At 54.4% G+C, this 26,510-nt stretch overlaps 1 protein-coding gene across 4 annotated transcripts in view; it reads left to right on the top strand.

Annotated features, from left to right (window-relative positions):
- The window catches only part of CLPB (ClpB family mitochondrial disaggregase), a 105,886-nt gene that overhangs the window by 38,669 nt on the left and 40,707 nt on the right, over window positions 1–26,510 (top strand). For all 4 annotated transcript variants that reach the window (XM_074572206.1, XM_074572207.1, XM_074572209.1 and 1 more), the window contains 2 exons: window positions 1,965–2,093; window positions 25,749–25,846. In XM_074572206.1, the coding sequence (XP_074428307.1) occupies window positions 1,965–2,093; window positions 25,749–25,846 (227 nt within the window). The remainder of the gene's footprint in view (window positions 1–1,964; window positions 2,094–25,748; window positions 25,847–26,510) is intronic.

The raw sequence follows: 26,510 nt of genomic DNA, 5'->3' as shown, positions 1-26,510 counted from the left end.
GGGGAGGATGACCTCCCTCCACCTGCTGGCCACGCTCTTCTTGATGTCCCCCAGGAGACCATTGACCTTCTTGGCCACCAGGGCACATGGCTGGCTCGTGGTCATCCTGTTGTCCACCAGGACTCCCAGGTCCCTCTCTGCAGAGCTGCGTTCCCTCCTTTGCCTCTGTACATCAGTTTGATTTAATGCATTCCCCGATATTCCATTTTTTTGCTTTCCAAACTCTGATTTTGCACCTGATCGGGAAGACTGAGTGTTTCAGTGTGTCTCTCCCCACACCGTCCTTCTCCTGTCCTCCTGGGAGTGCCTTGGCCCAGCATTCCTCTGCCCCGCAGGTACAAGTCGTTGGCTTTGCCCTTTCGCGGAGTATCCCTGCGTGTCGGCATTCAGTACCAGAGCTCAAGGGAGGAAAAAAATTATAATTAATCAGCTTTAGGAAACGTCGGTTTCTGTTGAAAGAAACATCGCAATTTCTAGGTCTGATTTCACAAAACCTGCCAGGGCTCGGTGTAATTGCATTTGCTCAAGGGATTCCAGGCTTTCTAGTGAGTGGTAAAATGTGTTATTATGAATTATTCCCATCCGGGTAGCGTTGAGGAATACCCCTCCTGGAGCACGCTGTACCAGTGGCCAAGCAAACACAGAATAAAAACTCAAAATCCCAAAGAACACCTGGGTTCGACGTGAAACCAAGGATGGCAAGGAGGTAGATATGGACAGGAGCAGAACGGAGACGAGTAGCGTGCTCTACAGCCCGTTAACCCATGTAACTTTCCAGTGAACGAAGGAAGTATTTTTAGAAGAGTTCCTGCTTTAAATGGCTACTTCTTGAGTTTTCTGGGAAGTGGAGGAGGCAGCTCCTGGAGGAGATGGGCACAATGGGAGCAGTGAGATAAGGGAAGTTTAGTGTGACTCCCAGGAGATCTACAGGCATTCCCAGCTGGCCGATGTCCCCAGGACCCACCGCGCTGGCGTCCCTCAGCCTCTCCAGCTCTTCTCTCTTGGTTGTAGCTTGTAGGTTTTGGTGCAGGCTGCTGGGGTCATGTTTTGGCTGGGGGAGGAAGGTGGTGTGGAGGCGGCATTGAATGGTTGTTCTCTGGCCCTTCTGGACAGGAAAAGGGGAAAAAAAGGCAGAAGAATGGTTTGGGTTGGAAGGGACCTTAAAGATCATTCCCGGTCTCTTCTGCCAAGGAACAGGCGATCAGACAAGAGGAAATGGCCTCAAGTTGTGCCAGGGGATGTTTAGGATGGATAGTAGGAAAAATTTTTACACTGAAAGGGTTGTCAAGCATTGGAAGAGGCTGCCCAGGGCAGTGGTGGAGTCACCATCCCTGGAGGGATTTAAAAGACAGGTAGATGTGGTGCTTAGAGGTATAGTTTAGATTAGTGATGGTTTTTGTCAGTGTTGGTTTGATGGTTGGACTAGATGATCTGAAAGGTCCCTTCCAACCTCAAGAGTTCTATAATTCTGTGATCATCTAGTTCCAACCCATGGGCAGGGACACCTCCCACCAGCCCAGGTTGCTCCAAGCCCCATCCAACCTGGCCTTGAACCCGTCCAGGGATGGGGCAGCCACAGCTTCTCTGGGCAACAAAGTCTCTGTATTGCTCGCTTGTGTTGGATCCTGATTTCACTTTGAAGGTGCCCAGGCGCTGTGGTTGGAATAAGGCTGAGAGGTCTTCTCTCGGATTTCTCCAACCACCTCCTCCCTCACCTGGATCCATTGAAGGCAGTGTCCGGGGTTTGTGGAAACCGTGTTGTCTTCATCTCCGCTGCTGCTCAGTGGAATGGGGACAACAGCCACCAGAAACCCCCACGGAGGTCCTGGTGGTCTCCTGGAAAAGGCCACCAGACCCTTAAGAAGCTTCCAAACCGGTAGCGATGGTTCGTGCTGCTGGTGCACGTTCAGACAGTTCTTTGCTTTGTCCCAATACGCTGAGCTTTCATTCTTCTCCCCCTGCAGTCCTTGTGACCCGGGAGGACGACTTCAACAACCGCTTGAACATCCGAGCCAATTTCAAGGGCTGCACGGCTCTACACTACGCGGTACTGGCTGATGACTACCTGACGGTCAAACTGCTGCTGGATGGAGGTGAGTTTTATAGTTCCAACCGTCTCTTGGGCCAGGAGCACGTCTTCTGAGCAGGCCTGACCCACGGAACGGTCAGGCTCAGACAAGGACCACGCTCTTTCATTCTCAGGGTTAGATGTGATTTCCTGTTTGCTTTAATTTCTTTATTGTTTAGTTTCTGTGTTCGCGTTCTTCTCCAGTGGTTTTTCTCGCATACTGCTGGTGGCTGTTCTCATCTTCACCACTGAGTCTTCCCTTTCTTCCTGCAGTTCAGCAGGGATTTATCCCCTGGTCTCTCTGGTCAGTATTTTGAACACTTCCCTTTCGCAGTTTGCGCTCTGTGTATCTCTCATATCCCTTGTGTACGTGGAATCGAAGAGACTCCGCTTAATTGGGGATGGATCTGCTCAGTAGACAAGGCACTGGGTAGGTGCCGGTACCCACGTTAAATGGTTGGGGCTCAGGGGCTGTTGGTTCCTTGGCATTGCAGCTCTTGTGGGAATTGGTGGAAATGAGCTTGTGCGGTTATTGCTCCTCCCGGTTAGATCACAGAGCCCTTCTTCTCATGGTCCTGCTGTACTGGCATCTCCTGTGTACTCCTGGCTCTAGATTACGGATCCATAAAGAACCTTACGGTTAGACTCCATGATCTTAAGGATCTTTTCCAACCTAAGTGATTGTATGATACTGAAGAGATGAACAGTCGTAGGCTTATAGCACCATTTGGGTTGGAAGAAACATTGGGCGGTCTCTAGTCCAGCCTCCTGTTCAGAGCAGGGTCAGTTGTGAGGCCAAACCAGGTAACCCAGGGCTTCAGTTGCCAACTCAAGCTGGGCTTTGGCCAGCAAAAAACACCAAGGATGGACACTGCCCAGTCTCTCTGGGCAACCTGTTGCGATGCTTGACTGTCTTCGTGGGGAAAAACCTCATCAGCACTAGTGGAGGTAAAGAAGATGCATTTAGCCGACAGAATGGAGATGTGCTACCATGACAACAGTTTTTTAGGTTTACCCTCCTGCTGCCCCTTACCAGGATGACATTTGGGTCTCTGTTACGCTGTTACCCAGAACAGGAGACTGTGGAACATCTGCCTAGGTGTGCTTTGTGCTGCAAAATTAGCCGCGTCTGCCCGCGGTGCAAGTTGTTCCACAGAATGCAGAGCTAGTCCTGCTTCCCTCCAGATTTCATAGAATCACAGGATCATAGAATCATAGAATTGCCTGGGTTGGAAGGGACCTTTGGTCCAACCATCAACGCAACACTGACAAACCTGCTTACTGCAGGGGGATTGGACTAGATGAGCTTTAAAGGTCCCTTCCAACCCAACACATCCTCTGATTTTATGATTCTATGAAACCCACCACTACCCCATGTCCCTCAGCACCACGTCTGCCCGACTTTTAAATCCCTCCAGGGATGGCGACTCCACCACTGCCCTGGGCAGCCTGGTCCAATGCTTGACAACCCTTTTGGTGAAGACATTTTTCCTAATATCCATCCTAAACCTCCCCTGGCACAGCTTGAGGCCGTTTCCTCTTGTCCTATGGCCTGTTCCTTGGGAGAAGAGCCAACCCCCCCTGGCTACCCCCTCCTTTCAGGTTCTAGAGAGGTAGGGGTTGGTGTCTTTATAGAATCATAGAATGACAGAATGGCTTGGGAAGGGACCTTAAAGGCCACCCAGTGCCACCCCCTGCCCTGGGCAGGGACACCTCCCACCAGCCCAGCTTGCTCCAAGCCCCGTCCAACCTGGCCTTGAACCCCTCCAGGGATGGGGCAGCCACAGCTTCTCTGGGCAACCTGGGCCAGGGGCTCACCGCCCTCACAGCCAAGAATTTCTGCCCGAGATCTCAGCTCAATCTCCCCTCTTGCAGTGGAAACCCCTTCCCCCTCGTCCCATGGCTCCTCTCCCTGATCCAAAGTCCCTCCCTTTGTCCCTGGAACTCCTCCTATGACCATTCCAGCTCCTCTCCTCCCTGCAGCAGCACCCACAGCATCTCAGAACGAGCAAAAAGCAGCGATGCTGTGCTTGCTTTCATCTGTGTGCTCGCCAGCAGCCTGCTGCCAAGCGCTGAACGCTGGCAGCCTGTCCCTGCGGCACAGGGACTCTCTGGCCTCTCCCCAGCCAGCTGTTGATTTTTGCAAAAATTTTAGGAATGTCTTCATCTTCCCGGTGTGGGCGTCTCGGGAGCTCAGGAGTTAATCCGAGGGAAGCAGGCAGGCAGCTAATTGTATGATGGGGTCACATAAGGCTCATTCCTTAAGAAAGCAGCTAAAAAGATAATGGAGAGTAGCATCCATGAAGGCTAAACATCCCCAGAAGAGATGGAGAAAAATAATCGTAGGTTCAAAACGCTGAACCCTGATAGTCATCTATACCATATGCTCGTTATCTTTCACAAAGAGAGAAACAAGAGTGCGAGGTTGAGATTCAATACCACTGAATTCCGCTGTTAACTCCGGGTCAGGACTTCTCTCCGGGAGCCTGCCAGAGAGCAGAGCCCTGTCTCCTGGCCATAAATTAACCCCCAAAAAGGAGGCAGTGAGAGAAGACCTATTGCGAATGGATTTAGCCAGGGATGCTGGCGGAGAAGGGAGCTGAAAAAGCGAGAAGCTGCTGGGTGGCTGTGGGAGCGTGGGACTCGGAAATCCTCAGATGAAAATACTGCCCCATGTGCGGTCCGGAGCGTTTGTTTGACGGGGCAGATCTGCTCCGTGGTTTTTTTGCAGCGTGCGTCGGTACTGCAATCGCGTTGAACCCGGCATGTTCTCCCGTGCGCCTGACACGCCGCACGTCGGCTGCGGGCTCCAGCTGCAGGTCCTCAGCTTCTGCTTGGCCAAGGGCTGCGGAGATGCGGAGGGGCTGGAGCATCTCTGTGCTGAGCAAAGGCTGAGAGCCCTGGGGCTGTTCAGCCTGGAGAAGAGCAGACCGGGAGGGGATCTCATCAATGCTCAGCAAGAGCTAAAGGGCGGGGGGCAAGAGGATGGGGCCAGACTCTTCTCAGTGGTGCCCAGGGACAGGACAAGGGGCAACGGGCACAAACCGGAATGAAGAAAATAAGGAGAAGTTCATTTTGAGGGTGGCAGAGCCCTGGCACAGGCTGCCCAGAGAGGTGTGGAGTCTCCTGCTCTGGAGATATCCCAAACCCGTCTCCAACATGCCCTGGGTGACCCTGCTCTGGCAGGGGGTTGGACTGGATGGTCTCCAGAGGTCCCTTCCTACCCCTGCCATTCTGTGAAGGGTGCTGGTGGTCAGGAGAAACCACTCCAGCCGCCCCTCCGAGAGCCCGCAGTCACAGGCAGGGATGCCTGTGGGAGGAGAGGAAGTGAGCTTTTCCTCCCTGAGCCATGATTTATGGACGCACGGAGCAGGACGGGCTCCGATGGTGGGTGCAACGGGCAGGAGAGGCTCCATGGTGGGACAGGGAGAGGCAGTGTGGTCCAAGTGCTGGCACGGAAAAATCCCCGTCACAGCAGGGTGAGGCTGTGGCTCTTGGGGCTGCAAGACGGGATGAATCTCAACAGCAGTGTTTTCTCTCTAAAAACGCCTAAAACGGCCCAGCCGTGAGGGCAGAGGGACAGCCCGCTGGGAAGGTGCTGCGGGGGCACAGGCACAGCGGCAGCCGGGACGGAGGGGCGTTGTGGCCGGCAGGGAGAGAAGGCGATGGCAGAGCCAGCGGGAGGCTGAGAGGTCTTCTTCAGTCTGTTGTATTTTGCCTGGGGAAAAGCTGGAATAACATTTTTTCCAAAGAAAACCGCTGCTTCTTTCTACCTTTGGAAGTCCCCCTGCAAGACACGTGTGTTATTAGCTGGTAGAAAGCACCGAGGGAGCTGCCTGGGATCCTCAGCACAGGTAAAATATGGGTGCAAATAAGGGAAGTTGGCACTAAATAATCTCGCCGTGCTGAATAAATAACTGCAAGTGGCAAGTCCGGCTCGTTTCTGCATCTGGCCCCTGCTCAGCTGTCTGAGTGCTGTTACCATCCAGGCCTCTCTTCATAGAGAAGACTCTGTTTCTCGTTCAAAAGGCGTTTCTGTGTCTGCGCTGGAGCCGCTGCCGTCCTCGCGGACGACCATTTCTCTGCCTGGCGTTCACAGAGGGCTCGCTGTTCCTGGCAGAGTGTCCCAGCTCAGAAGAACTCACTCGGATCTCAGAAAAAAACCCAAACGTATAACGGCCTGTAGCACTGTGTGTGAGTACAACCGAAGGGATTGTGTACCAAATCCAAGTGAAAATTCTGAATTCAGCCGGCCATAGCACTGAAATGTGACCGTCGCTCAGCGCCATTCTCTTCTTCACCCGGCCCCATGGAAATCCTTCTGGATACAGACTCGAGAGAGTCCACGCTAAGAAGGGACTGAAAGGTCCCTTCCAACCTAGGCAATTCTAATGCATTTCCAAGTGAAAATCATCATCGCGCAGAGACAGGAGCGTGTCCCGGCGCTTGGACCCCAGGACCAGCCCTCCACCAGCACGAACCTCCACGTGGGGCATGGTGCGAAAGCCCCTGTAGGACCCCGGGGTTTGCAGTGTTCTTCCGATTCATCCATATTCCCCAGCCCATCCGCAGCATCCACCAACCTTTTGTGGTCATCGTTCTGATGAGAATTTATCATAGAATCATAGAATTGGTTTGGTTGGAAGGGACCTTTCAGATCATCGAGTCCAACCATCAACCCAACACTGACAAACCCACCGCTAACCCGTGTCCCTCAGCACCACGTCTGCCCGGCTTGTAAATACCTCCAGGGATGGTGACTCCACCACTGCCCTGGGCAGCCTGGTCCAATGCTTGATAACCCTTTCGGGGAAGAAATTTTTCCTGATATCCATCCTAAACCTCCCCTGGTGCAACTTGAGGCCGTTTCCTCTTGTCCCATGGCCTGTTCCTTGGGAGAAGAGCCTGACCCCCCCTGGCCACCCCCTCCTTTCAGGGAGCTGCAGGGAGCGAGAAGGTCTCCCCTCAGCCTCCTTTTCTCCAGGCTGAACACCCCCAGCTCCCTCAGCCGCTCCTCACCAGACTTGTGCTCCAGACCCCTCACCACCTCCGGTGCCCTTCAAAAAGACCTGAAGGTCTTTTTTGTGGTGAGGGGCCCAAAACTGGACACAGCACTCGAGGTGGGGCCTCACCAGTGCCCAGTACAGGGGGACCGTCACTGCCCCGGTCCTGCTGGCCACACTGTTCCTGACACAGGCCAGGACACTGTTGGCCTTCAAGGATTTACTTGCTAAATCGAATGCGTCCCCACTCTTTATCAGGTGGATCATCCCGCGTGGGCAGTGTCATGGCAGATCCTTCCCTGGCCTCTGCGTCCATCCATCGGGCTGGAGATCCCTTCGGCGCCTGACACGAGGGTTTCACGGCAATGACCGGGGGTGTCCCCCTCCTCCTGGTCCTGCCCGATAACAAAGCGGGGGTCCCCGCGTCCTTGTCAGTCTAATCCGCGATGAATACGCGGCCGAAGGTCTCAGAAGTGGAGATCGAACACCTCTCGGAGCGTTGCCTGCCCCCGGGGCCCTTTGTGAGGGTAATTTCCCCGTGGGCTCTGCCATTGACGTCCGCGTAGGATGTCTCCTGTTTGCTGACATGGAACAGCCTCCCCTCGCTCCCTTTTTACATCACCTGCCTTTTTACTAACTCCCCATTTACTCTCCCCAACACTTCCTTCGCCCGGCGCCCTGCCCTCGGGGCCAAAGCCATTAACCGCCAAGGCCCCTCTCTGCTCAGCCACCCACCCCCTTGTGCAGCAAGGGTTTTTTTAAGGGAAGCCCCCCGTCTGTTTGCCCCTCACCCCACGTCCCTGGCCTTTTGTGGCCCATTCAGTGACTCGCTTGACCCCTCCAGGACCTTCTCGCCTTGTGGTCAGCGTGTGTGTGCCCAGCAGACCGCGAGACGAAGTCGCTGCTCTGTTGTCCTTTCGGGCAGTTGCCGGTGACATTTCACAGCCTCCTGACCTGAGCTGACACCATAAATACCGGGGTTTTTTTTGGGGAAGGAGCGGGTGGGAGCTTGCATCCACAGCCTGCACCAGTTGCTACTGGCGGCACGATCGATTCTGGGGGCTTTGTGTTGGGCTTGGAGGAAGGAAGGCAGGGTCGCCAGCTCGGTGGTGATGGGAGTCTCTTCCTTTTACAGGGACCTTTTATTATGTCAGTATTTAAATTTGCTGCGTGAAATAGGCGGCATTGAAAGGTTCCGCTTTCTGCAGGCGACAGGGGAGCTTTGCCATAGAGCTCAGACGCCTTCTGAGGCTGATCCTGCTCCAGAACTGCCGCTGAAATGCAGGTAACCAGAGCCCAGGCAGGCACCGATCCCTGGGGAACCGGCACTCCTGCGCCCCCCAGGTCAGGGTGTGGAGCGCAGCGGGTGTATTCCTGCCCTCCATCCTCCTCCAAGCTCCGGACGTCTGCAGATAGTCAAACCGAACCTCCCTGAAGCCCCTCTGCTGGGAGGACGGGCTGAGAGAGTTGGGGGGGTTCAGCCTGGAGAAGAGAAGGCTCCAGGGAGACCTCGGAGCCCTTTCCAGTCCCTCAAGGGGCTCCAGGAAAGCTGGGGAGGGACTCTGGATGAGGGAGGGGAGCCATGGGACGAGGGGGAAGGGTTTTCCACTGCAAGAGGGGAGACTGAGCTGAGATCTCGGGCAGAAATTCTTGTCTGTGAGGGCGGTGAGCCCCTGGCCCAGGTTGCCCAGAGAAGCTGTGGCTGCCCCATCCCTGGAGGGGTTCAAGGCCAGGTTGGCCGGGGCTTGGAGCAAGCTGGGCTGGTGGGAGGTGTCCCTGCCCAGGGCAGGGGGTGGCACTGGGTGGGCTTTAAGGTCCCTTCCCACCCAAACCATGCCCTGATTCTATGAATTCTCAGCAGGAGACTCAGGAGCAGGTTTGAATTCCAAGCTCGAATTCCAAGCCCAGCCCTTGGAGCCCTGCAGGTGCTGCAGCCTCAAGCCCCGCCGCGGGTGGTTCAGGACCATGATAAAGGCAGCAAAACACAACCTGCAGCACTTGTGTTTCCGTGCCTGCAGGCCTGTCTGTTCTCACACTGTCAGTGCTACTGCGGACGAGGGGTTTGGGGTGTTTGGCAGTGGAACGAGCTATGCGATCCGTTTTGTTTAATTTCTCAGGACACGCTTGGGTTCTCAGGGGTTTTGGTGTTGGCTTTTTTTTTTGTTTTTTACTCCGTTTTGACAAATACACAGCAGGGTTTTAGGTCCAAAGAATCCCTGCAAGCTTTAGGTTTGAGCGGCGAGTACCCGATATTACTTTATTGGGCCAATGCGGGGAGAAGAGTTCAGGTGTGAACTACTCTAACGATCTCGGACCTGGCGTGGGGCTCAGAAGCCGGGCTGTGAAGAAGGACGGACCCTGAGCAGGGGAACGGAGCAGGAGGAAGCTTGAAGAAGCTTGGAAACCGGAAGAGGCTGGAAGGGTTCACCAGAAATTGTCTCTGCGCATCTCTGAGCGTGTCCCCCCTTTATTAACCCAGGCACAACCCGCTTGCCTTCGCTGCGAAGCCCTTCACAGCCTGTCCCAGCCCTGGGTGTCACCCTGCCATGCTGGTGGCAGCCAGGACGTCGGCCACCGCTGGCCTTGTGGGTAGATTCAACCACGTTCGCTTGGAAGGAGCCCTCCTGGATGCTGCAGAGCTGTTGTTTTCTCCTCCCCGGGGCTCTCCCCAGTGCTCGGCTGGCAGCAGGAGACATTGGGAGTATTTTGCCGATGCCTCGTCTGATGCTCAACAGCATTTCATTGCTGGCGTGCGTTCCTCTGGCCGCATCCAGCTGCTGTCTTGTACGTCACACTCCTTGAAGAATGGTATCTTTGCCCCTGACTAAAGCGTCTAGGTCCAGAAATACTCCGTAACAGTCATGAGGAATGAGGGGAGAGTTGTGTTTCCCCATCAAGGTGCTGTGGTATTGTAGAATCATAGATCCACGAAATCCCTCAGGTTGGCTGAGGACCGTCTAGTCCAACTCCTTGCTCAAACCAGGATCACCTGGAGCAGGTTGCCAGGACTGTGGTTGGAGTTTGAATATCTCCAAGGATGGAGACTCCACAGCCTCTCCAGGCAGCCTCCTCCAGTGCTCAGTATCTGTTACAGTGAAGGTTTTTCTTAAGTTTTGACTGTTTCAGTTTGTGCCCACTCTTGTCCTGTCACTGGCCACCACTGGAATGAGCCTGGCTCCATCTTCTTCCTCTCCCATAAGTATATCAACACATTGATAAGATCCCCCCGAGCTTTCTCTTCCCCAGGCTTGACAGTCCCAGCTCATGTGTGAGAGATGCACCAGTCCATTCATCACCTTCTTGGCCCTTTGCTGGGCTCACTCCAGTAAGCCCACGTCTCTCATGACCTGGGGAGTGCAGAACTGGACGCCAGATGTGTCTCCCCAGTGCTGAGTACTGGGATCCCCTCCCTCGACCTGCTGCCAACGCTCCTCCTCGTGCAGCCCAGGACACCCTTGGCCTTTGTTGTGGCAAGGGCACGTTGTTGGCTCACGCTCAGCTTGGTGTCCACCAGCACCTTCTCTGCCCATCTGCTTTCCAGCCGGGTGGCCCCAGCCAGTGCTAGTGCCGGGGCTTGTTCCTCCCCAGGGGCAGGACTTGGCACTTGTTGAACTTCCGGAGGTTCCTACCAACCCATTTCTCCAGCCTACCAAGGCCCCTCTGGATGGCAGCATGACCCTCTGGCCTATCAGCCACTCCTCCCAGTTTCCTAACTCCTACAGACTGGCTGAGGATGCACTTTGCTCATCATCAGGGTCATTAATGAACCTGTTGACACCTTCAGTATCAGTATCAGTCCCCTGCGGTACCCCGCAGGCCTCCTCTGGGCTGTCTGCTGCTCGTCATGACCTTTGAGCTTGAAGTTTTCAACCCCACTTCATTTCTCCAGCCTGCACTTTATCTTCTAGGAGGATGTTAGAGGAGATGGTGTCGAGAGCCTGACTTAAAGTCTAGATGAACATCTACTGCTTTCCCCTTAATACATCCACGCTGACTACTCCCCATCACCTTCTTGTCCATCATGTCCACCAGGAAGTGTTTCCAGGCTGAGTTGCTCCATCACTCTTCCAGGAATGGAGGTGAGGCTGACTGGTCTGTGCTTCTCAGGATCTTCCTTCTTGTCCTTCTTGAAGACAGCCCTGACATTTGCTTTCCTCCTGTCCCCAGGGGCCTCCCCCCATCACCATGACCTTCTAACTGTCATCAAGAGTGGCCTCACAATGATGTTGCTCAGGTCCCTCAGCACTTGTTTAAATGTTTCCTCACCTGATCCTCCTCCACCAAGGGTCCATCTTTCTTGCTCCAGACGTTCCCGCTGGAGCCCACGCCCCTGCAGTGGGGCAGTCCCATGGGCAGGGGAGACCCTAGGTCCTCTCCTGGCTCTGGATGAGGCTCCAGCAAGGCTGAGTGGAAAGGGGGGGACAGCCTGGGGGAACCCCGTGGGCTTCAAACCAAGGGGCAACACCACTGCTGAGGGGTTTCCCCTGCAGTGGACCTCCCAGCATGGACACAGCCTTGTGCTGGGATGAATCCTTGTGGCTGTGGTGCTCTTGTAATAAATTAAAGTGACAGTAAACAAAGCAGAGAGGAAAATGCCACAGAGACTCATCTTGTTCTTGGGCTAGAACTTATGAAAGACAAAATCGGAATATTGTGAGCACTTCCCCCCGTACACACCTGAGAAGCTTGGGCCCAGAAGGAAGTGTAGAAGGAAGGGTTCCCTGGCACTGCAGAGCTCGGCTGCTGTTGGTCTTGGGTATTGAATTGCTTTTCCGAGGTGTGCTTTGTGTGTGTGTGTCGGTGTAGTGACCTGGCAGCTGCTGTTGTGTGAAAACGCACCGCCTTGCTGATGGAAGGAGAAGGTGGTGTCTTACAATCCAGATCTTTGCTCAGAAGTAGAGCAGTTCCCTCCTTCAGAGACGGATCCCTTGCCCGGTGTCGGGACATCCCCTCTCCGTCCCTGTCATGGGGACAGACACATCTCCTCCTGTCACACCTGAGCAGCCTCACTGTGTGTCCCCAGCGCTCTCCTGATCATCGGTGCAACGAGGCCAAGTGCCGCGTCCTGCACTTGGGTCACCCCAACCCCATGAACACTACAGGCTGGGGGCAGAGTGGCTGGAGAGCTGCCCGGCAGAAAAGGACCTGGGGGTGTTGGTCAAGAGCCAGCTGAATATGAGCCAGCAGTGTGCCCAGGTGGCTGAGAAGGCCAACAGCATCTTGGCCTGTGGCAGGAACAGTGCGGCCAGCAGGACTGGGGCAGTGATGGTCCCTCTGTACTGGGCACTGGTGAGGCCCCACCTCGAGTGCTGTGTCCAGTTTTGGGCCCCTCACCACAAAAAAAGCCATTGAGGTGCTGGAGCGTGTCCAGAGAAGGGCACTGGAGCTGGTGAGGGGTCTGGAGCACAAGTCTTGTGAGGAGCGGCTGAGGGAGCTGGGGGTGTTCAGCCTGGAGAAAAGGAGGCTGAGGGGAGACCTTCTCGCTCTCTGCAACTCCCTGAAAGGAGGGGGTAGCCAGGGGGGGTCGGTCTCTTCTCCCAAGGAACAGGCCATGGGACAAGAGGAAACGGCCTCAAGTTGCACCAGGGGAGGTTTAGGATGGATATCAGGAAAAATGTCTTCCCCAAAAGGGTTGTCAAGCATCGGAAGAGGCTGCCCAGGGCAGTGGTGGAGTCGCCATCCCTGGAGGGATTTAAAAGCTGGGCAGACGTGGTGCTGAGGGACATGGGGTAGTGGTGGGTTTGTCAGTGTTGGGTTGATGGTTGGACTCGATGATCTGAAAGGTCCCTTCCGACCTGGACAGTTCTATCATTCTATGATGATTCTATGGTTGACCACTGTTCTTTCTACTTCCCACCTTCAGAAAGCCCCTTTGGTTCCAGATCCTCCAGCGTGCAGGCTGGCCCGGCTGCTCCTGCACAGGGAATCACGGAATGCCTCCTCCAAAACGCCCTTTGCCTCCTTCTTCCTGTGTGAGACCCTCGGTGTGTGACTCCAGCACTGGTTCCTCTCCCCGTACCAGCTCTTGGACTGGGGTTGATGGTCTCGGAGGTGCAGAGAGGCTGAGTAGCCGAGGCACAGAGCTGGGGGCTCGACTCCGAGCATCCTCACCGGCCCCACCGCCTTGGGAACCCCCGGCACACATGCCTGGGGCTCCTGCTCGAGCCTCTCCTGCAAAACACGAGCCATCGAGTCAGCTCCGAGCACATCTCTAATTAGAGAGGAAGGAAAGAACATGCATTTGTGAAACATTTTAGCTGAAGCTGCATTATCCCGGAGTTCTGAACTCGATCTGCCGGGAAATTGAGCACAGCGCGTTCGTTGGTAACGCTGCACGCTCCCCTCTTGGTTCGCTCTAATTGCAGGTACCGTGAACAGGGTGAGCGATGGGTAAGTGAATTACAGAGCCAGCGTTACGGGGGGATGGGCTTCTGACATCAGAAAGTGAAAGTGCTTGTGGTATTCTCGAGAAAAAATCAGGTTGTAATTATGGCTGTAATTATGGCTTTCTTAGAATCACAGAATCATAGAATTGTCCGGGTTGGAAGGGACCTTTCAGATCATCGAGTCCAACCATCGACCCAACACTGCCAAAAACCACCACTAAACCCTATCGCTAACCGTATCTTGTGTTTGAATTCTGCGTAATTCTTAGTCTAAGTACCGTAGAGCCTTTTCAGTTGCATCCCGGCTGGAAAGGGCTCCCTTCTTACGGAGAGAGGAGGGCGGGAAGGACATCACGGGGGAGTTGTGGCCTCCCAGGTCCCCAGCAGCCAGCGCGTGGGGACGGAGCGGCGGGGATCACATCCCGAGAAGGTGACATCGTTGTTTCACGGGGATCAGTGGAGTCGCCAGCATAAACAAGACCAAAACTGGGGAAACTGAGTGAGAAAGCGAGGGAGCCTCGGGGGGCACCGAGCCCTTCAGGGCGGGTGTTTTTGGGGTCAGACACATGGGTGCTGCCCCCACGTTCTCTACCTGGAGGTTTGCCCTGGGTCTGCTGCCACGCGTCCATCCCCGGCCAGCGAGAGTGAAACCCTCCCTCCCTCTCCGTGCTCATATTTACAAGGGAATGCGATAAATTCAGTATCGATTCCTTCTGTTGCACTGTAAATTTTGCAAAAGATGATTAAATAGCGCAATAGAGTCTGCGAGCGCCGCGGCTCAATATGTTCTGGGCCGGTGTATCGACCCCCTCCATCCAACGGCAGCAAGTTCCACTCCCAGCCGCGCCAGACCAGTAATTAAAATCCTGTGAGACTGGGATTTAGAAACCAATCACATCGCAGCATCCCAGCGTCTCGCATCCCTCCGTGGCGAGAGCAATAAGCCTATAAGTGCAAGCGCGTTTATGTCCGTACCGGAGCGCTTAAGAATAGTTGCCCCACGGGGCCGGGGAGCAAACAGATCCCTCTCGGAGTGTTTCTGGGTACAAAACCCTACAGTGACATAATGTTTGTCATGAGTTTAATGGCTCTGCGCACGTGTAGGGAGAGAGAGGCGATGATTCTTTCGTTTCCCTTCCCGTGCCCTTAACCTTACAAACGAGACTAAGGTTTGTTTTCACGCCCAGGTATCGAGTAGGGAAAAAGCAACTTATAATAAAACGTTATAATAAAGCAGGACTGAAAGGAGCAGGTGGGTCAACTTATTTTAAAAGGCATCGCAAAGAATAAAGGGTTTTCAGAGCCCAAACTAGAGTCCAAATTGCCCGAGGCAATTCCACTTTCGTGAGACCCCACCTGTAGTACCGTGTCCAATTCTGGAGCCCCTACTATAAGAGAGATACGGACGCGCTGGAACGTGTCCAGAGAAGGGCCACAGGGATGATCAGAGGGCTGGAGCACCTCTCCCATGAGGACAGACTGAGAGAGTTGGGGTTGTTCAGTCTGGAGAAAAGAAGGCTCCAAGGAGACCTTCTAGTGGCCTACCAGTATCTTAAGGGGGCCTACAAGAAAGCTGGGGAGGGACTTGTTAGGATGTCGGGGAATGGTAGGACTAGAGGGAATGGATTAAAACTAGAGATAGGTTGATTCAGACTGGACGTTAGGAAGAGGTTCTTCACCATGAGGGTGGTGAGACACTGGCACAGGTTGCCCAGAGAGGTGGTGGAAGCCCCATCCCTGGAAGTTTTTAAGGCCAGGCTGGACGGGGCTCTGAGCAACCTGATCTAGTGGGAGGTGTTCCTGCCCATGGCAGGGGGGTTGGAACTAGATGATCTTTAAGGTCCCTTCCAACCCTAACAATTCTATGATTCTGTGAGGCTTTACACGCTCTGGTCCTCCCCATGGAGAAGTTTGGGTTGAAGGCAGCGTGAATTCAAGTGTTCGGGCAAGTTGGAAGCAGTTTGAGATAAGACTTGGTGAATATTGGTGACGTCTTAAGGGAAGCCTTCATTTCCTCTGATGTGTCAAGTCTTGGGCACGGAGCGCAAGAACGTACAACGTTGTCTTCCCTTCTTCATCCTCATCATCAGGTCTGCGTCTGAGTTGCGCCTACAGTGCTGTGGGTCGGGTACAGGGGACCTTCCAGTCCCTAAAGGGGCTTCAGGAAAGCTGGGGAGGGACTTTTTACAAGGGCATGTAGTGATAGGATGAAGGTTGATGGCTTCAAACTGGAAGAGGGGAGATTTAGATGAGATCTCAGGCAGAAATTCTTGGCTGTGAGGGTGGTGAGCCCCTGGCCCAGGTTCAGAGGAAACGGCCTCAAGTTGCACCAGGGCAGGTTTAAGATGGATATCAGGAAAAATGCCTTCACGGAAAGGATTGTCAAGCATTGGAAGAGGCTGCCCAGGGCAGTGGTGGAGTCGCCATCCCTGGAGGGATTTACAAGCCGAGCAGACGTGGTGCTGAGGGACATGGGGTAGTGGTGGGTTTGTCAGTGTTAGACTGGATGATCTGAAAGGTCCCTTCCAACCTGGAAAATTCTACGATTCTTCTTTCTGAGCTAATTCCCGCTTCTATTCAGCAGTGGTTTCATAGAATCACAGAACTGTTGGTGGCCGCTCCAGCCCCTCGTGCTCCATTTCCCGGCCAAGGACGGCTCGGTGCTGGGCACTGCTCGTACGTAACTCAGATTGATTCTTCCACCCCTGCATTGGGTTACATCTCTTATCTGGGTGGAGTTTCACTTGCCACTCATGGCTGTTGCTCAGATGGCTCCGAATAATTAGCATTGGTGGTCACCTTTGTCGTATCAGTCTCCCAGCGCTCGCAGGTGGGCTGAGCGCAGGGGCGTCAGCAGAAACCCCTGGATGCCCTGGGACAGGTTTCTTCCCCGGAGGACGCTGACCATTCGCTCTCCTTTAAATCCTTCGTTTTCAGTCTTTAACTCATCATTTATCCACGAGGAGCTTTTTTCTTTAGCGCTGGTGGATAATTTGGTGTTTGAGCTCCTTCTGAGCTCCTCGGTGAAAACTCTCCCATTCTGGCAATTTGTTAATGCTCGGGAGTGCTTTTAAACCATTTCTGCTCACTCTGTAGCTTGAGGCCGTTCCCCGCGGTGTGTCCCTGCGGCACGTCCCTGCAGGAGCCTTTCCCTGGGGACTGGAGGCGTCCCCTCGAGCCTCCTGCTTCTCCTCAGTCACCCACCGAAACTCACCTCCTCCTCCTCCTCCTCCCGGCTCCTGGGATGGCCAAAAAGAGCTTCTGGTTTTCATTCCCGAAGCGAGGGCTTCTTTTAAATCCATTTTGACCTGTATTTTTTCCGTTTAACCAGAGCAAGCGCTCCGTTGTGTTTTCCTCATCTGGACGCAGTTTCCAGGCTTCGAAGGACGTGGAGGTGGTTTATTCTTAAGATCCTAACTTTCCTCACTATAAAACTTTTTTAATATATAGCACGGGTTTCTTTAGCCTTCAACATCCCTGATTCTGAAAGTTTTCTGCTGCTGCTTTATTTCTGGCAAGATCCCTCTCCTCCTCCTGAGGAACAGAGCTCCTCGGCCATGGATTCTTCGTCATTCTGTACAAATTCGGTGTTACTGGCTCCTACAATCAACTTACTTCTTTTTTTTCTCCAGTCTTTTATACCCAACATGTCCGGTGGGACTTATTCCTTCACTGCAGCAGTTTATGCTTTAAGGCATCCTGCTGTTGTCCTCCCTCCTGCTGTCACCAGTCTCCTCTGCCACCGTTCCAGTTGGCACATCCCGCTTTTGGCCCTCACCAGAAGCACACACAGATTTGTCCCCAGCCTGGTTCATGGGGTTTGTGAGCTTTGCTCAAGCCGTCCCTCTCTCTGCTGTGTCCTACCTGCCCTCCTCAGCATCGGACCTTCGTCTCGGGACCTCTGGATGGTGCTGGTTTAGAAGATCTCTCCTTTTCATAGACTCTCTCTACTCCAGAGGCTTCTAGTTCATTGAATCATCGAATCACGGAATGGTTTGGGTGGGAAGGGACCTTAAATACCACCCAGTGCCACCCCCTGCCCTGGGCAGGGACACCTCCCACCAGCCCAGCTTGCTCCAAGCCCCGGCCAACCTGGCCTTGAACCCCTCCAGGGATGGGGCAGCCACAGCTTCTCTGGGCAACCTGGGCCAGGGGCTCACCACCCTCACAGCCAAGAATTTCTGCCCGAGATCTCAGCTCAATCTCCCCTCTTGCAGTGGAAAACCCTTCCCCCTTGTCCTATAACTACATGACGCTGGACAAACTCATGCTGGAAAGGCTTTGGGTGGAGGAGGGGAGCACAGATCCTGTTCCCCAGAAGGGACCGTTTAGCAGTAAATGTTGAGAACCCCGCCGGACTGTGTGGTATCACCACCTCCAGGCACAGCTGCGTGCTTGGGAATCATTTTCTAAATCTTTTTTGCAACTTGTGGTCGGTGTTTGCGGTATCGTTGCGTTCTACAGCACTAACATCTTTAATGAGGGCATTATGAATGGCTAATGAGTGGTTCTCATTGATCAGTGCACTGTATCTGCAGTTACCTTCTCAGCTACATTTGTAGGTGGTGGAGTCTCCGTCTCTGGAGACATTCAAACCCCACCTGGACGCGTTCCTGTGCAACCTGCTCTGGGTGACCCTGCTCTAGCAGGAGGTTGGGCTGGAGGGTCTCCAGAGGTCCCTTCCAACCCCTGTCATTCTGTGTTTCTGTGTAGTCCCTCAAAGAGGGAATTAAAGCTTGTTTGGCAAGTCCTGCTTTTCATGCAGCCTCCGCCAGTGTGGATTTTGCTCCTGCTGGTGACGTCTGTCGTTTACCACCCTCTGTGCATCTCTAGAAGGGTTTTGTTCCTTACGTTCCGGCTTGGCAGCCATCCGGGGGGGTTGTTGATACCTTAGCATCACTTTTGCTCTGCACCTCCTCATCAAGAGGTTGCCCAGAGAAGCTGTGGCTGCCCCATCCCTGGAGGGGTTCAAGGCCAGGTTGGCCGGGGCTTGGAGCAAGCTGGGCTGGTGGGAGGTGTCCCTGCCCAGGGCAGGGGGGATGGAACTGGATGAGCTTTAAGGTCCCTTCCCACCCAAACCATTCTGTGATTCTGTGATTCGATGATTTCTGAGCGCCGTTGATTTCTGCCCTGCTCCCCGTGGTTGTGATATTGCCACAGAAAGGACCACCGCTGTCCTCAGAAGAAAATGGGTCCTTAACCACAGCCACGCTCCTTCCCTGGGGCAATCTGATGGGGTCTGGGGGAGCTGCTCTTCTTTGAGAGGTTTCATTCACTCTTTTCTATCTCCTTTTTCCCTCCCCATTACTTTTTTACATGATTTCTTCAACTGGGTGGGAGTACTCTGGATGTACGTGTGTTTGTCCATGCCTGGAGCTGTGGGTAGATGTTTGGAGAAGCTTGGGAGCTTGCAACTACTCACCGTGGTCGTAGAATCATGGAGTGGTTTGGGTTGGAACGGACCTTAAAGATCATCTAGTTCCAACCCCCTGCCATGGGCACGGCCATTAAGTACCCTTTGGAGACTCATGTTTTCACTGGAAGGACCAAAGGGAAAATTGGCCTCAGCCTGTCCATACATTGAGATGGTTTGATCCTCTCCTGTCCAGGACAATTAGCAAATGCCACCAAGAAGGTGGGGCTGGATGCTGGATCACCCGGAGCATTATCCTCAAGCATCCCCGCAACTTCTGCTTCTACCCGGTACCTTTGAAAGTCTTGCTCCGGGTCTTCCCTTGATGAGATTTGAGGATATTCCCAGGGGAGCATACGTGCACGTTGAAATTCAAGCGGCGCTTGGGAAGATTCATTCCATGTGGTAGCAGGTCCTTCAAGAAAAGGTCATTGTCCCGCGCGTGGAGCAGCGCCCCGTAACGTGTCTCCTGTGTTTATTGAGATGTCAGGCAGGAAAAGGGTGGTGGGACCACAGGCCGGGGTGGCCACTTTCCTGTTAATGTTGTGTGTTAAAAACTGCTTGTGGAATGTGCGTCTTATTGATTTAAAAGCAGGTTTACCTTACTGGAAAAAAGGGGTGATCATGCTAATTCAATCATGGAAGACTCAGGAGGACACAAGTCTTTTTATATTACTTTAACTAGCCACGCGGAGCAATAATAATGCCATTCCTCGTCAAAGCTGACGGCTGATGACATTGTGTTATCCCCGGCAGGTCCTGTGGCCTGCTTCCTCCTGGAGAATCCCAGGCTATGCTTGAACAGGGATGCGGAGAGGTGTAACTGCGGGGACGAAGCGCATTTAGCCCGCCGGAGTTGTGTCACTCGTCCCAGCTCCTGTCTGGTTCGGGGGGACAGATGCTCAGTGCCCATCCCCAGCATCCTCACCACCACACCCACTGTGGCTTTGGGCATTTACAGGCTCTTCTTTCTGGGATTTAGGGATTTCCAGGCTCTTCTTTCTGGGATTTAGTTTCCTTCACCAGAAAAATTAGTTCGTTTTTTTCCCCCCTACCCAGGGGATACTGTGGTTTGGGTCCTGCAGAGTCTGCTACAGGGACAGGGGTGCTCTCCCAGTTCCCCCCTGCGTGCTGGAGCATGGGGCTTGTCAAGCAGAGCGGCGACGGGTCCAAGGCGGTGGCTTTGGCAGGAGAGGTGCTCACTCAGCCTGCTGAAAGAGCTCGGGGTGCTCCTCGGGGCAGGGCAGGGCGATGACGCCTGCACGGTGCCGTGAAGAGCAGGGATGAGTGTCCTGGAGGTCCATGGTATTGTCCCTTCCCCGTGGTATATCCAGGACCTCTCCCTTCCAGCTGGGAGAGGCTCAGAGCCGGGGCTCAGCCTGGATTTGTCTGGTGGCCAGGGAGCTGCATTGGTCCCATGGAGGGTTCGGTCCGTGCTGACGTGTCAGTGCCATGGGTAAGGGTTGACCTGGGCGCTCTCCTCACTGGGAAGGGTCTGATGAGGACCTGAATGAGTGGAGGGCCCTGGAGGAGCCCTCGCTGAAATGACGTTGTGATGGTCAGACAGCTGCTCTGAAGGGATGCTTGCAAGATCTGGTCGACAACTTGGTGTATGAAGTTAGCAGCTCTGCTTCTGGGAGACTGGAGATGGCTTTATACTGGGGGGAACGGCTTTCAATGGCCTTCTTGACTGAAGCTGTGCTGTCTTCTGCACCGGAGACTCGCCCAAGCGCTTGGTTGCCACCTTCACCATATCGAATCTTCAGGACTCAAGCAAAGGAAGATAATGAGATGTTGAACATTTTGGTGTCTTGTCCACCACACAGGTCACCACTTCTGTCCGGCTCTTTTGCAGACAGGACCTTTGGGGTGGCACCAGGACATAGACCATCTCGTGCTAGTTTGGAGGAGTCGTGTCCTTTGTCCCCAGAGCAGCTCCTGTTGAGTGGTCTGCCGGCGAGAGGCTTGGACCCAAATGCTCAGCTGGAGGTTACCTCTGAGGATGCCCGGGAGCAGCAGTCCATGCAGGAGCTTTCACAGCATCTCGTTGCACCATGAAATGAGGTCCTCACACGTCCTCCTTTCCTGGTCTCAGTGCCTAGGGCTCTCCCAAGCCTCTCCGTGTCCAGTCTTTGGAGAAACGTAGCTCTCGGGGTCAGTGATGTCACTGTGAGCCCCATTCTGTCTGTCCGAGGTGGGAGACTTGTTCTTCCTTCAGCAGGCACGTATTTGGCTACATGGCCCGAGCCAGGTCTCCGCTCCTCTGCCCTGCCAGGACAGGCTATAGGGGAGGACGGGGAGCAAGGACCAAGCTGCGGCAGGGTCCCAGGTCCTCCTGCCATCCCCATCTCCTCCTGCCATCTCCTCCTCCTCCAGCCATCCCCATCTCCTCCTGCCATCTCCTCCTCCTCTCATCCCCATCTCCTCCTCCTTCTGCCATCCCCATCTCCTCCTGCCATCCCCATCTCCTCCTGCCATCCCTATCTCTTCCTGCCATCCCCATCTCCTCCAGCCATCCCCATCTCCTCCTGCCATCCCCATCTCCTCCTGCCATGTCCTACTCCTCCTGCCATGTCCTACTCCTCCTGCCATGTCCTACTCCTTCTGCCATCCCCATCTCCTCCTGCCATCCCCATCTCCTCCTGCCATCCCCTCCTCCTCCAGGCATCCCCGTCTCCTCCTGCCATCCCTGTCTCCTCCTGTCATCCCCGTCTCCTCCTGTCATCCCCATCTCCTCCTCCTTCTGCCATCCCCATCTCCTCCTGCCATCTCCTCCTGCTTTCTCCATCTCCTGCCATCCCCATCTCCTCCTGCCATCCCCTCCTCCTCCAGGCATCCCCGTCTCCTCCTGCCATCCCCGTCTCCTGTCATCCCCATCTCCTCCTCCTTCTGCCATCCCCATCTCCTCCTGCCATCTCCTCCTGCTTTCTCCATCTCCTGCCATCCCCATCTCCTGCCATCCCCATCTCCTCCTGCCATCCCCATCTCCTCCTGCCATCTCCATCTTCTCCTGCCATCCTTGTCTCCTCCTGCCATCTCCTCCTCCTCTCATCCCCATCTCCTCCAGACATCTCCATCTCCTGCCATCTCCTCCTGCCATCTCCTCCTGCCATCTCCATCTCCTCCTGCCATCTCCATCTCCTCCTGCCGTCTCCATCTCCTGCCATCCCCATCTCCTCCTGCCATCCCCATCTCCTCCCCGATGGCAGCGGAGGACCCGGGTACCAGCACCTGCCGTGTCGGGAGCTCTATTGACAGTTATCCAGAATCTGAAGGAATTCAAGACAAATTGTTAAGAGGAGGGAGTTAATAAAATTTGAAAAATTGAGGCCTGTCACTCTCCTAAACTTTTTTCGATACGGCTGACAGAAACATATTTCCCCAATGAGTGACCTTCTGCAGCTGCTCCTGCGCCGCGTGGCTGCGCGGGCGCTGGCAGTGAACCGACGCGCTATTTATCAAATATTATAAGCCGGGGCCTCCTAATACGAGCAGGGAGGTGCGGGAGGAGGCGGCGGGCTCGCACAGCCCGAGGTGTTGCCCAGGTGTCCATCTCCGGCATCAGACAGCTTGTGGGAGGTGACAAATGGCCTTCTATTAAGCCTCGGAAGGTTGGCGTCCCCTCCGCCGCCAGCTGCCGGGGTGGGAGAGGGCAGGGAGGAGGTGGGGACGGGGACTGGGCTGGGGGGGGGGGTCAGGCCGGGGCGTTTGTCGAACCCCTGGCCACTTTTACCTTCTATTAGCCAGCGAAGCGACGCCGTTATTTATGGCGGCGTAATATTTTATTGCCGCCGCTACGCCAGGTCGGAATCGACCAGTTGGAGGAGTCGGGTTCTATCAATTATTGCGGCAATTAGTCAAGTCGTCAAAGCCATTAACAGGGGGATTAGGCCAATATTGGAGAGCCATTATTGATAGATCCGGGAGCAGCCGAACAAACCGTCAGCCTTCATGTGGAATAAGAGCCTCGAGGAGCTCATCATTTTGGGAGGTGGGGGGGGGGGGGCAGAGAAGTCACCCCCGTCCCCGTGCGCCCACCCGGGGTGGGTTTTGGTGGGGGAAGGGGGGCGGGCCGTGGGAGAACCGGCTCTTATTTAAAAGATATTGAGTGGCCAGCCACCGGCAGTATATAATCTCACCTGTCTCCATCATCTTCTTTATTCGCAATGACAAGGCTCGCGATAGAAATTACTCGGTGTCGAATGTTTATGGAGCGCATTTTTCATTCTGTAAGCAAATATAGATCCCTGATGCCAACGCTCAGAAGCGGCTCATCTCTCCGGCTCCCACTCGCCGGGCGGCCCCACGTGTCTTTCAGCTCTGATGGTCGCTGCTCGATTTTATAGAATCAGAGAATCATAGCGTTGCCCAGGTCAGAAGTGACCTTTCAGGTCATCGAGTCCAACCATCAACCCAACACTGACAAACCCACCGCTAACCCATGTCCCTCAGCACCACGTCTGCCCGGCTTGTAAATCCCTCCAGGGATGGCGACTCCACCACTGCCCTGGGCAGCCTCATCCAAGGCTTAATAACCCTTTCGGTGTAAAAATAGAAAGGAAATTTTAAGGGGTTTTGGAAAAACCTTGGGGTTTTTTTTTTAGGGTTTTAGGGCAGAAAGCTCGGCCGCTTCCCCAGACTATTCCTAAAATCATAGAATCATCCAGGTTGGAAGGGACCTTTCAGATCATCGAGTCCAACCATCAACCCAACGCTGACAAAAACCATCACTAAACCATATCTCTGAGCACTATGTCTACCCATTTCTTAAATCCCTTCAGGGATGGCGACTCCACCACTGCCCTGGGCCACCTCTTCCAATGCTTGACGACCTTTCCATGTAAAAAATAGAAAGGAAATTTTAAGGATTTCGGAAACACCTTGAGTGGTTTTTTTTTTAGGGTTTTAGGGCAGAAAGCTCAGCCGCTTCTCCAGACTATTCATAGAATGGTCCAGGTTGGAAGGGACCTTTCAGATCGTCGAGTCCAACCATCAACCCAACACTGACAAAGCCACCACTACCCCATGTCCCTCAGCACCACGTCTGCCCGGCTTTTAAATCCCTCCAGGGGTGGCGACTCCACCACTGCCTTGGGTAGCCTGTCCCAACACTCAACAACCCTTTCAAGTGTAAAAATTTTTCCTAATATCCAATTTATTGAGCGCTGCATGTGCTTTGCGCTCTGGAAGCAGGAGCTGCAGCCTGGTTTGCGTCTCCCAGCTCGCTCCCAGCAGGATGCGGGATGTTCGCCGAGCCCTAGGGATGCTCTCACACTGCCCGGGCCTCCCCCTCGCCAGGCTGCTCACGGGGCTCGGGAACCCCCTTCGAGCCCAGTGGGATGGTGTTATGGTTTGAGAAACCCACCACAATTTCTTGTCCTTCAGACAATTATTCTCTCACCTGATGACCCCTCCCCAGCCGGGAAGGGGAATCGGGGAAAACCAAGGAAACCCGAGGGTTGAAATATAAATAGATTTAATAAGATAAGACTGAATAATTAACATTAATAACCCTAGAGAGCCAGTATTGATCCCGATACCAATATAAAATACACCAAGATTATACCCAGACCGTTTGCAGGGGGCAGCCAATGTGGGACACCGCGAGCGCTGTGGCTTCGGGAGGAAGGGAAGGGCTCAGGGCTCCGGCATCAGGGCAAGGAGTTCTCGGGGTCCCAGACATCATGGAATAGGAGAAACTCCCGAGCAATCTTTCGAATTTCTATGGAATGTGCCATTCGTAGCATGAAATAACCCTTTAGGCAGCTTGGGTCAAGAGACCGGGTCTCGCTTCTCCTCGTCCCCGCACCTGGTGAGCTTGAAAACACCGAGACCTTGAATCCCACATCCCATAGCTGGCTATAAAGGAAATATTTTCACGAATTCAGAAACTAGAGTCTTCTAAAAGCGCAGTTTTCCCAAGCATTAGAAGAGAAATGAGTGCCGGGTTGCTCCACCCAGGACAGATGGCCAGCTCGAGCACCACCTTGCTGGGGTTGGGGGCGACTTGAAGGCTCGTTCTCACAACCCTTGGTGTCCGGTTGGTGTCCGGTTGGCTGTAGTGGAGTCCCAGCACGCACCAGCATCAGTGCCCAGTCCCTCCAGAGGTACCTCCTGCGACGCCAAGAGCCAGAGGTGAATCCCGAGGGTCCCCGCCTGCATCACAGGCTGTTCCCTGTGCCCTTCTCCTGATCCCGGACTGCCCCATCCGAGATTCCCTCTATAACCATCCCATCACTGCAACTGGGACCAGTCTGGCTGTGCATGTTCTTCCACAATCCGGTGTCTGGGACAGGGACAGAGGATGGGGACATCTCTCCACGCCACCTCGTTTCTGTGGGGGTGCCCATCTGACTCTCTCCAGTTCAGTCTTCGGGGTTTGGTGCCTTTTTTTTTTAGATATAAATGAAATTCTAAAGAAGAGCGTGGTTTTCCCCCAGCTGTGGCTGCGGGTGGCAGCTGTTTAGCAGGTGACAGGCAGATCCGGCTCCGGCTCGGGGTGACGGAGGGGACGGGTGGCGCGTCCAATCGAAGCCGAAACGGTCCCGTGTGGCTGCCGCGGGACGGGGAGCGGGTGCTTTTGTGAAGCTGCGTTTTCTTCTGGCGACCGTGTGCTCCCATCCCTTCCCCACCCCCAGCAGCTCTTCCCCATCAAGCCGATCCTTAGCGGTGACAATTTCTTTTCTTCCTCCCCGGCCGCCCCCATGCCTGTCCCTGCTGGTCGTACATTGTCCCTTTCTCCTCCAGGTCCTCCTTGGAGCAAAGGTTAGGAGGGGAACGCCGGCTAGGACGGGAGGCACGAGATGTGCGTCCTGCTCCTTCTGCCCCAAGATTCAAACTCCCATCCCCTGATCTTCGTTGTTTCTCCCCGCCACCAGGTGCCAACCCCCTGCAGAAGAATGAGATGGGCCACACGCCCCTGGATTATGCCCGAGAAGGAGAGGTCCTGAGCCTTCTGCGAGCGGCGGAGACCAAGGTGAGCCTGGGACTTTCTGGTTCCTTCCCCAAAGCAAGGGCAGTTTGAAAAAAGGCCTGGAGGAGCCCCGCAGCGCACCTCCACCTCCGCGCTTCTTCAAAGGTCCCTATAAATCAATGGCATAATGCAAAAAGGGGAAAAAACCCCACTTTTTAGCTGTGTCCGTGGCTGCGTGCCCTCCTCCTCCTCCATGTTAACTTCCACGGCTGCTCAGCACCAGCAATACTGGGCTGTAACCCCTTGGCAAAAATACTTTAACCCCAGGATTGCTGTTTTTACTGTATTTTCCAAAAATCCTGGTAAAAGAACCAGGTCTGGGAATCCAGAGGCCTGTTGCGGGCCTGGGATCCGGGCGTTCACGCGGATCCCACGCCACTCTGAGGCAAAAGACAGGGATTTCCGCTGCCTGGTTGTGAAATAGCCCGTCGCGTCCCTTCAGCCTCGCTGTCCCCTTCGTCGGTCGCTGTTGTAAGGTATTTTAAAGGGGGAAAAAAAACATATTTGCCCTAGCGATTCCAAGAAAAAACCCAGGAGTAGCAGGTTATTGGACAGCGAGGGATCTGCAGCCCGTTGTCGAGGGTTTTAAACCCCTGGATACGAGGCCTTATTTGAGTAGGAGCAACGAATTATCGGTCGGTAAGAAGACTGCGAAAGGAGAAACTGA

The sequence above is a fragment of the Larus michahellis genome, chromosome 1 (assembly GCF_964199755.1).
Source record: "Larus michahellis chromosome 1, bLarMic1.1, whole genome shotgun sequence".
In the NCBI taxonomy this organism is placed as follows: domain Eukaryota; kingdom Metazoa; phylum Chordata; class Aves; order Charadriiformes; family Laridae; genus Larus; species Larus michahellis.
Note: the sequence above shows the minus strand (reverse complement) of the source record. Positions and strands in the feature narration are given on the sequence as shown.